This window comes from Leptodactylus fuscus, chromosome 11, assembly GCF_031893055.1.
Source record: "Leptodactylus fuscus isolate aLepFus1 chromosome 11, aLepFus1.hap2, whole genome shotgun sequence".
NCBI classification, from domain to species: Eukaryota; Metazoa; Chordata; class Amphibia; order Anura; family Leptodactylidae; genus Leptodactylus; species Leptodactylus fuscus.
The window spans coordinates 11461463-11476323 of NC_134275.1; the positions used below are offsets into that span (position 1 = coordinate 11461463).

The following is a 14861-nucleotide window of genomic DNA, read 5'->3' on the forward strand; positions in this document are numbered from 1 at the left end:
TACCTAACGTCTGAACCCTATATACGTATATGTGAGCAGCATGTTCCTGTCCAGACCCGGCTGCCTGACCAAGCCTTCATTCTGATCTTTGAGACATCCCACCATTGCTCTTATTTTCATGCAGGACACCATTTTTATTTCTGTTGCTTTTTATCTTGGTACCTGGATGTGAAAGTCATCTCTGTGAAAGCGAACTCTCAGATTGCACGCATGTTTAAGCGCGCTGAGCGTACATCGGTCATGGAGGCTTAAACGTGATTCTCTATCATAACACGGTGAGCTCCTGTATTCTCTGCACTGAATAAACTACAACCCGGTATTTTCAGGCTCTTGATCTCTGAATCTGGAGAGGTGCCAAAACAAATTGTTCATTCTCTCATTTGCAGGTTTATTCTTGTCCTTGTATGGAGAGACTTAGGTTATGTTCTGACTCTCACATTACTATAGCACATAGCAGTTAAACATTGCTACCTGACAACTATTGATTTGTTGTCAGAGTCTATACAAGCCAGCGTAGGATGTATTCCTTGTCGGTATAGGGGATAATCTCTAGGCTACACTTTATACTAACTGTATAATGGTCTGAGCACCAAACTTGACCCAAGTGTCCCTGGATTCCCCCGTATTCCTGCATCTCTCATATACACAGGCCAAAAGGATGATGTCATTTGTACGGATGGTTAATGGACTACTCAATAAAGTGTCGCACTTGGCCATCAGTCCCGGACACTCGCCTCCAGCCCTCCATGCCATCTCTGTCCCCTCTACTCATTTTTTCCATCTGGTGGTACAAGGGAGATAGTGAGCAGCATGGAAGGCCTGTCAGATATTCCGTGTCTCACAGCTCGTCCATGGCCTGACAGGTCACATGGAACAAAGCGTCCTATTCATCCAGCTCAGCAAACCACTGAAAGAACCTTATTCTGAGAGATGGTGAGGGTCTCCCAGAGAATCCAGCCCCCTGCTCAGCCAGTGCCACTTCCACATAGGACAGAGAGAGAGTTGGTTCCCATATCAGAGCTGCCCCCCTCCCATATTGTTCCTAATGATGACTACCTCAGACAATATATGGGTTATCTCTGTATAATGTAATAGTTATGCTGCACATTTACATAATAGTTATACTTATTGCCAAGTAAATGTGAATAATTGCCTGGCAGCCTTGTTTCCGGGGCCCAGACTAGTTAGCACAAACTCTCTTCCTTTCATGGTGTTTTACGAAGCTTTTCAGGCTTACCCCAGCTAAACTATCACCGTGTCCTACCAAGTGTGCCTGAGAGAATCCCTGAGCCCGGCGGCTGTTGGACATGGCGAAGTATAAGAGTTACCTGGGCCGGTAACCACTAAGCTGTGACGGTTGTGGACTATTCCTTAAGGTGTTTTATTATCTCTTTTTCACAAGTAGATGTAAATTCTTGGGAGAAAAGTCTGCAGGATGTAAATTATTAAGGTCCCGTCCCCTGCCCCAAATAGATAGACCGACCTCCTCTAAGAAATGTGAATGGCTCTGGCCCTTTGCACAGGCTTTCAGGGCTTTCAGTGTCTGTAATGACATTGCTCAATGACTTGTTAGGATACTACTAGCGTATAGTCAATTGCGTCACATGACCTGGTAATGACGATGGACACGGGTCTGACATTGTGAAGAAGTGCTCTGCCCATAGTGTCAGGGGGAATCTAAGGATATGAAGGTGAGAACCTATAACAACCTTACAGAGCCCCATAATGTATAACCTGTAGGGATACTTCTATCCTGGCATAGGCTTTTTATCATGTGTTGTATATGTTATTTGCCTAAGGTCACATATGTCGGAGGGCCTCGATATGCCGATGCCCCGCAGTAGGGACGTTGTGTTGTATATGATGTCATATTACAGAGAGGTATTTGCACTAAGTTTTTAGGTTCTCTGTAAAGTTACCATGTTAGGAATAGACCTGGGCGCTGTGTAACTCTCACCCTGAGATTAATGTAGTAATGATGAGGTACGAGCTGTCGGAGCCGAGAAGAAGAGGTTTTGCAGGTTGTGACAGATACTCAAAGTTGTTTAGAATTTGTAACTTAACTTTAAGACCTTTTCTGGCAAAACTGCAGACGTCTCCCTTTTATGTACAATGTAAGTGGCCTGAAAGACTAAGTTGAGATCAGCCACAATAAGAGGTGATGGTAACCTTATACAGTCTATGTTTTTTCTCTTGTAGCATCTGGGGGGATGAAGTAAACTGATCAGTCTTCCTCAGAACTGGCGGGGTATCGGGCAACATTACTTATCTCTCCGGCCTACACACAGAAATCCTGGCATTATGTCTTCTATTATTTCATATTCTTCTGATCTTTTTACTGTTCCCATCACCTGTGGGGCTGCTGCTTAGCATCAGTCTTTATGGCTGTACGACCCTGTCCACACCACATTATGTACTACAGACAAACCCCATTATAGTTAGATGGGCCTGTTATATCATCACTGCTGTCTTGTTGTTGTCCCATTACTACAGTATGACAGATTAGAACAGCAGAAATTAATATGACTGATTTGAACAGGGCTTTACCTTGTGTTTACGCAGCCCATAGTCTTTGCATATTATCAGTAATGGGGCTTTATGCCTTATTACTCAGTATCTATTCTGATGCTACAGCTATATTTGTAGCAATAGCCATGTAACACTTCAGTAGTAGTTACATTGTATCAGTTACCATGAGCGTTATTTCATAGTATCAGGCGTGTCTCCATAGTCTCCAGATAATGCATAGCTTGCTATCAGTTACTATACACCTTACATCAGCTTCTTCTAACCCCCAGTATTTATGGCGGCTCTTTCTTCCCTCGCCTTGTTGTCGTCTCATTGCCAGGTTCCTGCAGGGTGACATATATCTGTCAGGATAGGGGTCACAGTCTTAAAGGGCATTTCCCCCCAATGCTTTGTTCATGTGTGAACTGACTGTTGTGACTGGCAGAGGGGCATAAATCTCTATAAGAAACCATAAAACACATCTCTGTTCCCTTGTCTTAGTCTGTTTTCTCAAGGTGCTTGCAGTTTGACCTGAGATTGGGCCGGTGAACTTTGTCCTTTGACTTTTTAGCTCCTCTCATGTCTCCTGATCCTCTCCAACCCTATTACAGGTCATAATTATAAATAATAATAATAATAATTTTTATTTATATAGCGCCAACATATTCCGCAGCGCTGTACAATTTGTAGGGTTCAGATACAGACAGATACAAAACAAAGAACGTCATTTCACACAATGGGACTGAGGGCCCTGCTCACAAGAGCTTACAATCTATGAGGTAGAGAAGATGACACAAGAGGTATGACAACTTTACCAGCAAAAATTCCTTCTATTGTTCCTAATGAAACTTTCTATGCAGACTTAAACTTAACTGAAGATATAGATGCAGGGCCTGGCTGTGCATATATATATATATATATATATATATATATATATATATATATATATATATATATATATATTGTACAACTTCTGTACCCACTCTACTGGACCTGTGGGATTTTCCTTATGGGTCTCTCATTTTTCGCTGACCCCTTCCACACCGGAAGCTTTTTCCTCATTGCTGATCCTCTGCCTTCCTCTCCGGCCTCTGGAGACATAATGTCGGATTACATTTTCATAGAGAATCTTTGGTTTGTTTTTTCACGTTTCCTCCACCTTAGACTCTGACATGTGTATATGGATCACCTTCCATAAAGTCATCACATTGGCCGCCTTTAATGAACTCTGCGGACTCTACTTGGACGTAATGTGATAGTTTCTGCAGACTTCTGTCTGTTCTCAGCGCTCAAAACATAATATTAAGCGAGAACAAAATAAGTCTCCGTTCCCCTTACATCAGCAGAAAGCGAGCGGATTGGAAAATGGGAATATTGTCTTAGCAGTAGTGAAATTGAAACTATCATTCATCTCCTTCAGAAACATTCTGTGGTTACCTAGTTAATGTGCCGTCTGCATCTGTTTTCTATTTAACCTTGGTTGCTCACATATTCCCAATCCGTCGGTCGTCCCCCCCTCCCCTGGTCTTTGTGTCCTACAGTCAGAATGAATAGCATTACTTATACATGCATGTTTAGGTGAGCACAGACGTTTTCCGGGCTTATACATTGAAATCTGAAACTTTCCCATAACATTTCGCCTGCTCCATGTTTTGCCCAAAATCAACAGATTCTAATCTTCCTGTATTAATGAAAGACTTTCCGTGGGTTTGTTGTCCTAGTTATACGGGTCAGCAGATGGTATCACATGTCATGGGATTAGATACAGCAAGCATCTCAGCATAGTGTTCCACATGATAGGTTTAGGGTATGTTCACACACAGATTTTTGCAGGCTGAAAAAATCTTCTTCAGTAATTAGGATTATTGCTATCATATGGTATATCATACGGGTTTTGTTGTGTTTTGGTCACTTTTTTTTTTCTCCAGCACACTGTATGGACCTGGAAACTTCCTTTTAAAAAACCCCCGCTTTTTTGCAGTTTTTGCAAAAACCACGTAAAAAAAAACACTTCATGTTTTTTTCCACCTCCCTTTGATTTCATTGGGTTTTTCAAGGCCAAATCCACCTGGAGATTGGTCGCTTTTGACTGCCATTGAAATGAATGGGAGGTTGGCGGATTCCACCTCAAAATCAACCTCCAAAACACTCAGTGTGAACATACTCTTAGATGCACCAACTCAGTAGACTGTGTCATACATGATAGACTTGGATACAAGAGCTCAGAAGACTGTATAAGACTGATACAGATCGCTTCTATCGGAGATTATTACATGATGGAGGTAGTAGTGCTGTGTAGTTCTCTGATATCTCTGGAGATGATACATGTCGCTGCTATCGGAGATTATTACATGATGGGGGTAGTAGTGCTGAGTAGTTCTCTGATGTCTCTATAGATGATACATGTCGCTGGTATCTGAGATCATTACATGATGGGGGTTGTAGTGATATGTAGTTCTCTGATGTCTCTATAGATGATACATGTCGCTGCTATCGGAGATTATTACATGATGGGGGTAGTAGTGCTGTGTAGTTCTCTGATGTCTCTGGAGATGATACATGTCTACATGTCTCTGCTATCGGAGATTATTACATGATGGGGTACACTAGAGAGAAGTTCTACTATCCATGAGACAGAGCAATGTCCACACTCTCAGCAGATGTGTGAGCTGGACAAGACCAGGAAGGGGATCCAGCTCGGGATGGAAAGTTCTCAGTCATTGCCAGCAATAGTAGTAGATCCAATAACTGAAAGTGTGACAATGACATCCCCTTTACCAGTCTGATTTATCTGCTTATGTATTGTAAGATAAGTCAGAGTATTGGAAATTACACTTAGGGTTCACTAACTTTCTCCCTACTGAGTCTACTGGATATGGGACGGGCTGTCTCTCCCAGTTGGCTGCCTATCTGGGACAGTTGTGTCAGCTCTGACACTGTACTGGAAAGCTGGATTCCTATTGAAAATAATTCCTTTCCCTCCGGCGCGGCTGCTCTGTGTCATATTGGGATCTGAGCAACTTCAGACTGTGATTCATTCCCGGGCACTCGGCCTAATTGAAGTCTCATTCTGGCATTAGTTTGTTTAATCAACAATTGGGAGAGACCTTGAAGCCGCTCGCCCCTGCCTTTCCCCCTGGTTATTTTCCCGGTGTTGGCTCAAATTTTCTGCTTTTCTGTCGTGGAGCAAAGAATTGACTACTTATACATAGAATTATCTATCACTGACCTCTATTATATATAGAATTATCTATCACTGATAACTATTATAAATATGAGATAGACAGACAGACGGATAGATAGATAGATAGATAGATAGATAGATAGATAGATAGATAGATAGATAGATAGATAGATAGATAGACGTAGTAATGTACTGTCACTTGGATCAAGTGTCTAGGTGCTCAGAAAAGGCTTCTCTGTCACCCAAAATTGATATCCCAACGTTATAGATTTATTGTGTCCACAAAATAAGCATCCACCAAAAAAAAACATTTCGGTCCCACAGCCCTTCATCAGTACATCGGCTGTAAGGAGGTAAACAGGAATAGAGTTGAAGCCATGTGGTACGCTCAGAGGACAGTGACACTGGCCGAAACATTTTTGAGCAGAGCCCTCAATCCCATTGTGCAAATTGATTTATTACCTGTAGGATCTCATTTTGTCTGTACTTTTAGCCTAATATTTGTAAAGTGCTGCGGAATATGTTGGTGCAATGTGTAACTACAGTGTATTGTTATTAACGTATGCGGCTCTTGTATATAGATCTGCAATGTTTTTTCATTGACATTAGAATCCTATTTCTCATATTTTATTATTATTTTTTTCTTTCAGGGAGACATTCAGCAGCTCTTAATTGTTTCGGATCATCGCGCTGCATTCGATTATTGTGAACACTACAGCCCGGACTGTGACACCGCCAATCCAGATACTCCCCAGTCTCAGGATCCCAACCAAGATGAATATGTAAGTCCTCCAAATAATGCAATGATTTGTCAAGCCTTTGAGAAAAACAAGAACTTTCCATTTTTCTAGATTTCAGGACTACAAGAACTTTAGCCTGTCCTTGGTCCGAGCCTACATCTTACTTGCAAATAGTTGAACACCCAGAATTCCTTACAGGAATGTTAGAATTGAAGTCGTGTTTGTAAGTTTTGTCCTTTCCTTGCTCTTCGTTTCAGTTGTGTCTTGTATGTTGTTTCTTTTTTAGTATCCAGAAGCTGCAGAAGGAGAGGAAGGATATTACTATGAATACCCATATTATGAAGATGAAGATAAACCCACTACCAGCAAGCCCACCCAAACAATAGGCGAGGAAGTTGTACGGGGACAACCAGAATTTGAAGAGGTAAAACTGTTTCCAGGGTTCCTGCCATACAGAGAATTTATTCAGTATTTCAATGTATAGGACCAAACCCAAACAATGCGCTAGGTGCCGCGCGGTACTTTTGTTTTGTTTTTTTTCTTGTAGTTTATTCAGTATTTGTTACTCCCCTTTCTTTAATACTTGCAAACAAACATGTAATTTGTTTCTTGCACCAAATATGGCTTTCCCATGCTCTATTAGGACATATAAGATAAGATAATCCTTTAATAGTCCCGCTATGGTGATACTCAGTGTGTTAGAGCAGCCTGGATAATCCTACTAATATTATAAGTGTGAAAGTTTGTGTGTTTGGATGTTTGTGAGTTTGGATGTTTGTTCCTCAATCACGCTAAAACGCCTGGACGGATTTGCGTGCAATTTTCCACAAACATAGTTTTCCCTTAGGATTGAGTCACAGGCTACTTTTGGTGCCACTAAACAACATGGCTTCCTAGCAGGAGACTCACAAAAGCAGGACTCCTAGCCCCAGCTATAGACTCTCACACACTGCCTGGCATTTCCTGCCTCAACCTGCCTGCACACTCCTTACTGTCACCTCAGGAGTAGCCCTCACTCTACTCACTCACATTTACATATAGCTTTCCACTAATCACATTGTCTGTATCACTACATACACAATACAACACATCACGTTGTCTGTATCACGACATACACAATACAACACATCACATTGTCTGTATCACGACATACACAATACAACACATCACATTGTATCACTACATACACAATACAACACATCACATTGTCTGTATCACGACATACACAATACAACACATCACATTGTCTGTATCACGACATACACAATACAACACATCACATTGTCTGTATCACGACATACAAAATACAACCAGTGGCGGATCCAGGTTTTGCGGGGCCCTGGGCAATTGACTTTGGCGGGGCCCTACTTACTGGGGGTCTCACACTTCTAACCTGTACTTCCCATCTGTTGAAGACCAGAAAGAGGGAATAAAACGTGCGGCGCGCGCAGTGTCATGCCGTTCTCCCCACTTCATCTGCCCCAGTGTCATGCTGTTCTCTCCCCTCCATCTGCCCCTGTGTCATGTTGTTCTCCCCCCTCCATCTGCCCCAGTGTCATGCCGTTCTTCCCCCTCCATCTGCCTCAGTGTCATGCCGTTCTCCCCCCTTCATCTGCCCCTGTGTCATGTTGTTCTCCCCCCTCCATCTGCCCCAGTGTCATGCCGTTCTCCCCCCCTTCATTTGCCCCAGTGTCATGCTGTTCTCCCTCCGTTCATCTGCCCCAGCGTCATACTGTTCTCGCCCCCCTCCATCTGCCCCAGTGTAATGCTGTTCTCACACACGCTCACCTTTCTTCGTTCCCCTGCATCTCTCTCCTCTCTCTCCCTCATACACATATTGTAGCCGCGATGTGATGACGTCATCACATCGCGGCTACAAATGCCGGAGCTCAGCGTTAAAGCAGGAGCTGAGCTGTGACAGCTCCTGCTTTAAACGCCTATGTTTTCAGCTCATCGGCGTCCGTAGGACACCGATGAGTTGAAATCGGGACATGCCGACCGCCCAACCGGGACCATTTTGTTAGGTCCGGGCCGCGGGGCCCCGGGCGGTTGCCCGGCTCGCCCGGCCCTGGATCCGCCCCTGAATACAACACATCACATTGTCTGTATCACGACATACACAATACAACACATCACATTGTCTGTACCACGACATACACAATACAACACATCACATTGTCTGTATCACGACATACACAATACAACACATCACATTGTCTGTATCACTACATACACAATACAACACATCACATTGTCTGTATCACTACATACACAATATAACACATCACATTTGCTAGCCCACCAAACTTTTTAAAGCACTTTTACAGTTTCACACGTCTGTGTCCGCCCAATTCTCAAATCACCGCAGACGAAGTCGCGGGTAAAAGCTAGTACAGTTATATATTACTGTATTATGGCTGGGCGATAAGTAATGCCCTCTCTCACAGTACAGCGCAATAGACTCTACTGTGAGGAGGGGCGTTTCTGACAGTGCCCATCTGACACTGAAGCGCTATGGTACCGACACCGATAGCTCTTCAGTGGGGGCACAGAACGGGAAAGCCGATAGTTCGCTGAATTTAGTGCATTGTTGGCTTTCCAGTGGTTACAGCGGTGTATTACACCGCATGTGCCCAAGGATGTGAAAGGTCCTCTTTAAGACCAGATAGTGATGCTCATTCTTCTTTGTAAATTCATTGTTATTTCCAGATTATAGATTTGACACTTTGTCCTGATTTTGACTTTCAGGAAGAAACTCAGGCCCCCACTGAAGCCCCTGCTATTGTAACTACCCAAGCTGCATTTGTTGAAAGCAAAGTGGATAGCAAAGTAGTGGATCCGACAACCTATGACTATAACTATGGTGGGCAGGAATATTATTACACCGCACAACCAGATGAGGAAACCATCTATTCAGAAGGGGAGGAAAGGGAGACCGTGGATACCGCTTCCATCGACAGAAATGTAGAAGTTGTTACCAGCATCGTGACTGTGGTCAGCAACTCAAGTGTAAGGGGCGCTCGTATATTTCACATATAACCCTGCGTGTCCTCGGTGTAGTCTGATCCTGCTCTTGTCTGGGGTTCCTCTTCCATTATCCCTTTTCTACAGTCTTTTTGTTTTGGCAAGAAGATGTGATAAGACAGAAGCATGGAGTAGCAGACGACTGCAGGGTCACACCAAGCAAGGTTTTGGCTGAGATTATTAATCCAGATTGTTTAATTTTTCTTTTAGATGCATTTTATACAAATAAAGAGAATTGTCCTTGTGTTTTCGATCATATCCCCGGTGAAGCCTAATAAGTGCTAATAACATTCTCCTTATGATGGAAATATTGTGTCCTCCAATTTCAGGGCTCTGCGGACAGTGGTGCAGGCTCAAGACACCGAGAAAACATTGATGAAGGTTTCACGGAGGAAACGGTAGAGAACTACGAAACCATTTATGACTACTCAGAGTTTGAAAACTCCGAAACGAATATAAAAGGTTCTCCTGCCATTACCGATGATATCTTCGAGGTATTACTACACTTCACGTTGAGCCCTGTCAGACTTCTTGGTAGATCATTTATTTTCTTGTAATTTAAATAGCAGAAAATCTACTTGGAAGTGACATAAAAGAATGACTTGGTTTTCAAGGTCTTTGTACAGGATACATCATATTGAGGCTCTGTCCTTGTAAATGATGTCCCTGGGAGACCCCTCACTTATTGTGTCCTTCTCCACTTGCCTTCATTCATGCCCATCATGTTTTCTTCATGTAAGAGCGCCCTCTGTAGGTCAGAAGGAGTGACTGCACGTTAATAAAAGTTACATGAGCGATTACTGAAGAACTTCATGATATGTGAGGGTGCCAGGATTTGCTGTCATTATACATTACATATACACATAAATGAATATTATCTAAAGTATTTCGGTAAGATACTATTTTTCTAACTTTATATCACTGTTCCTTTCCAGGTGGGAGGAGGCGCACGAGGCGAGAAGGGACAAAAGGGAGAACCAGCCATTATTGAACCGGTAAGTTTCTGCCTCCTGAGCAGCTTAATTCTTGTGTTTCACCATCTGTAAATGTGCGGCATCTGCTGTAGGTCGCCGCTCTGATGTGAGTCGTCTGTAACAGTCTGATAAGATTAGTTAAGTCACTGTTTGCTGATTGACGGATATGATGTGAGGAGAATTAAAGAACTATTTTATTTTTTTAGCAAATCATTGTATCTGTGACCACAGCAGCGCCCCCTTATGGCAGGTTTAGGTTTGTTTTTTTTTCAGATGGAAAGGGGGAAAAACAACTCTGAAGTTCATCTGCTAACCTAGCGATCAGTTCCTCCTTTACATGTTTGCTATTTCCACTCAGGACATTACAAATACAGAACTTACAGGATCTCCCACTTTCTACTGCATTTGCAGAGTCCATTTGGTGTATTCACTGGGAAAGCTCCTGCCATATATACCAAGCATATCAATAACGCTCCAATCTCCCCATGGGTGTCCCTTTAGCCTCTGTTGGGCCAGTTCACCCAACCATGCTATATACTTTCTAAAGCATAATCCTGGAATATTATAGGTGTTGTATGCCATTGTATGGCAATGTCAGAAAATGGACCTTACGAGGTACCCTAGGTTTTTGGTAATGATGGGGTTAAGCCCCCTTTCCCATTGTTGTAGGTAATGTAAACATTTGGCTCTCATCTACATGTCAAGAGTTTTCCCAGATGCCCTGAAATCCAAACAACACAAACAGCAGAGCAAATATTGTCAGGGGCCCAGATGATACCAGTGCCAACCACTGAATTTCTTTGCACTGTGGGGTTCGCTGTCCACACTTTTATGCACCCAGATCTGTAGATTTCATGTTTCTGTTTTGTTTTAGATATAAATACACATTATGTGGCTATTACTATTATATCGGATCATATAGAATAGCCCCCTCCATAGACATCCCCACCGGCTGCTCCGGACACTTCTCACTCCTCTTTCTATATTGCTTTACAGCTGCTTGGAATTTCTTGGGAGGTTGAGTATTATCCCAGTGACAGATTTCCAGCTGATGGGGGGTGAGGGGGCTTTTGTGTTAAACACTAAGCACATGTTTGTCCTGCCACCCACAGAGGGTATGTGGCCCAACAAATCTTATTGAGGCTCGAGGTCCTTGGATTTGATTGTTTTGTGCACAGTAAATAGTATAGCATAGAAAAGACCCTTTCCGGGGTTACCGGGGCCCATTACCGAGCCTTGTGCATCTTTTGTCCTTAAAGGGGTTTCTAGTTTAATGTAAATAGAGCATTAATTGTTGTGCAATGAAATGTTCTACAACTTCGTAATAGACTTTGAATACCTCAACATTTTCCGGATTCTTACTGGATGTTAAATCATATTCAAAGCTGCCAAAAGATTCCGTGTGAACTAGCCCTTACTGTCCGTTAGAAGCCCATTACCCATAGACTTCAATGTTAAAAAAAATAACGGACACTTGCATGTAGGATTTTTTTGTCCACTTGAAAAAATGGACATGGGTGTAAGCGAACTCAAGATAAAATCCCATTGAAGTGAATGGAAATTTCAGACGGACCAGCTAGTGTCCGCTGTTAAAATCTTGTACGGATAATAGCCACAGACACTGCTGACAGAAACCAACGGTAGTGTGAACGCTCCCCTAAACTGTTGTGGAGTGGAAACGTTAGCTGGCCATACACATTATATAGCCATCAGCCAAATGCTGATGCGACTAACAGCTTCCCCTTCCTGCAGAAGGAGAGTTGAGAGAAACTCTCCCCCCCCCCCCCATACACATGAGAAATTGGGGGTTCAGTTGACATTCGTCTTATATGTATTGGTCCATTGGAAATTTACAGAACATCTCATTATACAATGGAGTAGCTTTAGCCTCGTACACCGCTGCAGGACCTTTACGTAAACCCTTAACCCTCCTCTGTCCCCGCTCCCACATTTCCCCACATGATATGATGTCATCTCATGCTAACTTTATAGGTCCAAGCTCCATCCACATGTTAAAGGACACGACTGTCCACGGCTCATAAAGTCTTATGTTTATGCAATGACAGTCACCTCTATTACAAAAGTGTCTGACCTCTGCATAAGCAATGCCGCCCCTGCTACCTCTTGTGTCACCCCCTCTACCTCATAGATTGTAAGCTCTTGCGAGCAGGGCCCTCAGTCTCATTGTGTGAAATGACTTTCTTTGTAATGTATCTTTCTGTCTGTATTTGAACCCTACAAATTGTACAGCGCTGCGGAATATGTTGGTGCTATATAAATGAAATTTATTATTATATTATATTACTTACTTGTATAGCGCCATCATATTCTGCAGCGCTTTACAGACATTGACAGTCACTGTCCCATATAGGGCTCACAATCTACATTCCCTATCAGTATGTCTTTGGCGTGTGGGAGGAAACCCCACGCAAACACGGGGAGAACATACAAGCTCCTTGCAGATGTCGTCCTTGGCAGGATTTGAACGCAGGACTCCAGCGCTGCAAGGCTGCAGTGCTAACCACTGAGCCACTGTGCTGCCCGTGCAGACATTGTGCTCCTTCTCGCCGTTTTCTTGTTGCTTTTTTCCAATGATCACAGTTTATCTGTAGAAGCTGCAGAGTTTTTAGCATATAAGTACAAAGTTTACCATTCCACGTCCTTCCATCTGCTGACGGTGAATACTAATAGAGATGCCATGTCCATAGTATAAGTCCTCTCCTATCTGCGCCTCCGCCTGGGCACTGGTCATTTTCAGGCCCTTTCCACTATCACTATAGCATCGTTTTAGTTTTGGTGATTTTATTATTTTATTTATTTATTTTTAACATTTGACATTCATGAAATTGAGAATAAGTTGTGTAGATGCCTCTGTACACAGGTAGATAGATTGTAGTAATGTGTCACTCATGTTTGTGTCTTTCCTTACAGGGAATGCTGATTGAAGGCCCCCCTGGTCCAGAAGGGCCTGCTGTAAGTAACCTGCATGTTTACATAGGAGCCCAGTAAAATGATACAGTCTCTAACCTTGATTCTACAGCTGGTGTAAAACTACAACTTCCAGCATGCTTGGAGGTGTAATCTCACCACAGATTGGACACTAGTGACATGTAATTCTAGTTTAGAGGGCCAGTATATTGTAGCTGCATGATGGCCATGTCATTTCATTATCTGGTTACCAGTTTTGAAACTGATGCAATTTCTCCATTTTATTCAGGGTTATCCTGGCCCCCCTGGTACATCTGGCCCCCCTGGTCCTCCTGGTGACCCCGGTGAAAGAGTAAGAACCCATTGTATTACTAGAACTGAATCAGAACAATTGTATGTAGCGTGTAATGTATTTGTAGCCCTCACCACCGGAATAACTAATGCTGATGTATAGCCAAGCTGTCTCCTGTGATGTTCTAGAACTTCCTATAAGACCATAGATAAACTCTGAATAAACGTCTGGTTACTTCAGAGATGTTGTATCTATGTTTCCCCCGTGAAGCTGTACAGCTCTGTAGTATTGAGACTATGGATTACAGCTCTGTAGTACTGAGACTATGGATTACAGCTCTGTAGTACTGAGACTATGGATTACAGCTCTGTAGTACTGACTATGGATTACAACTCTGTAGTACTGTCTATGGATTACAGCTCTGTAGTACTGAGACTATGGATTACAGCTCTGTAGTACTGTCTATGGATTACAGCTCTGTAGTACTGAGACTATGGATTACAGCTCTGTAGTACTGAGACTGTGGATTACAGCTCTGTAGTACTGAGACTATGGATTGCAGCTCTGTAGTACTGAGACTATGGATTACAGCTCTGTAGTACTGAGACTATGGATTACAGCTCTGTAGTACTGACTATGGATTACAGCTCTGTAGTACTGTCTATGGATTACAGCTTTGTAGTACTGAGACTATGGATTACAGCTCTGTAGTACTGAGACTATGGATTACAGCTCTGTAGTATTGAGACTATGGATTGCAGCTTTGTAGTACTGAGACTATGGATTACAGCTCTGTAGTACTGAGACTATGGATTACAGCTCTGTAGTACTGACTATGGATTACAGCTCTGTAGTACTGTCTATGGATTACAGCTTTGTAGTACTGAGACTATGGATTACAGCTCTGTAGTACTGAGACTATGGATTACAGCTCTGTAGTACTGAGACTATGGATTACAGCTTTGTAGTACTGAGACTATGGATTACAGCTTTGTAGTACTGAGACTATTGATTACAGCTCTGTAGTACTGAGACTATGGATTACAGCTCTGTAGTACTGAGACTATGGATTACAGCTCAGTAGTACTGAGACTATGGATTACAGCTCTGTAGTAATGTCTATGGATTACAGCTCTGTAGTATGGGAAGAATATGCAAATCTGTCTCCCAAGATGTAAACCGGGAGACAGTGCCTCTGTTATGCTGCCCTC

General features: G+C 42.8%; 1 protein-coding gene across 2 annotated transcripts in view; it reads left to right on the plus strand.

Annotated features, from left to right (window-relative positions):
• COL5A1 (collagen type V alpha 1 chain) overlaps positions 1-14861 on the plus strand; it is a 111054-nt gene that overhangs the window by 42460 nt on the left and 53733 nt on the right. For both annotated transcript variants that reach the window (XM_075260690.1, XM_075260691.1), the window contains exons 5-11: positions 6343-6474; positions 6719-6856; positions 9181-9441; positions 9786-9950; positions 10392-10451; positions 13362-13403; positions 13648-13710. In XM_075260690.1, the coding sequence (XP_075116791.1) occupies positions 6343-6474; positions 6719-6856; positions 9181-9441; positions 9786-9950; positions 10392-10451; positions 13362-13403; positions 13648-13710 (861 nt within the window). The remainder of the gene's footprint in view (positions 1-6342; positions 6475-6718; positions 6857-9180; positions 9442-9785; positions 9951-10391; positions 10452-13361; positions 13404-13647; positions 13711-14861) is intronic.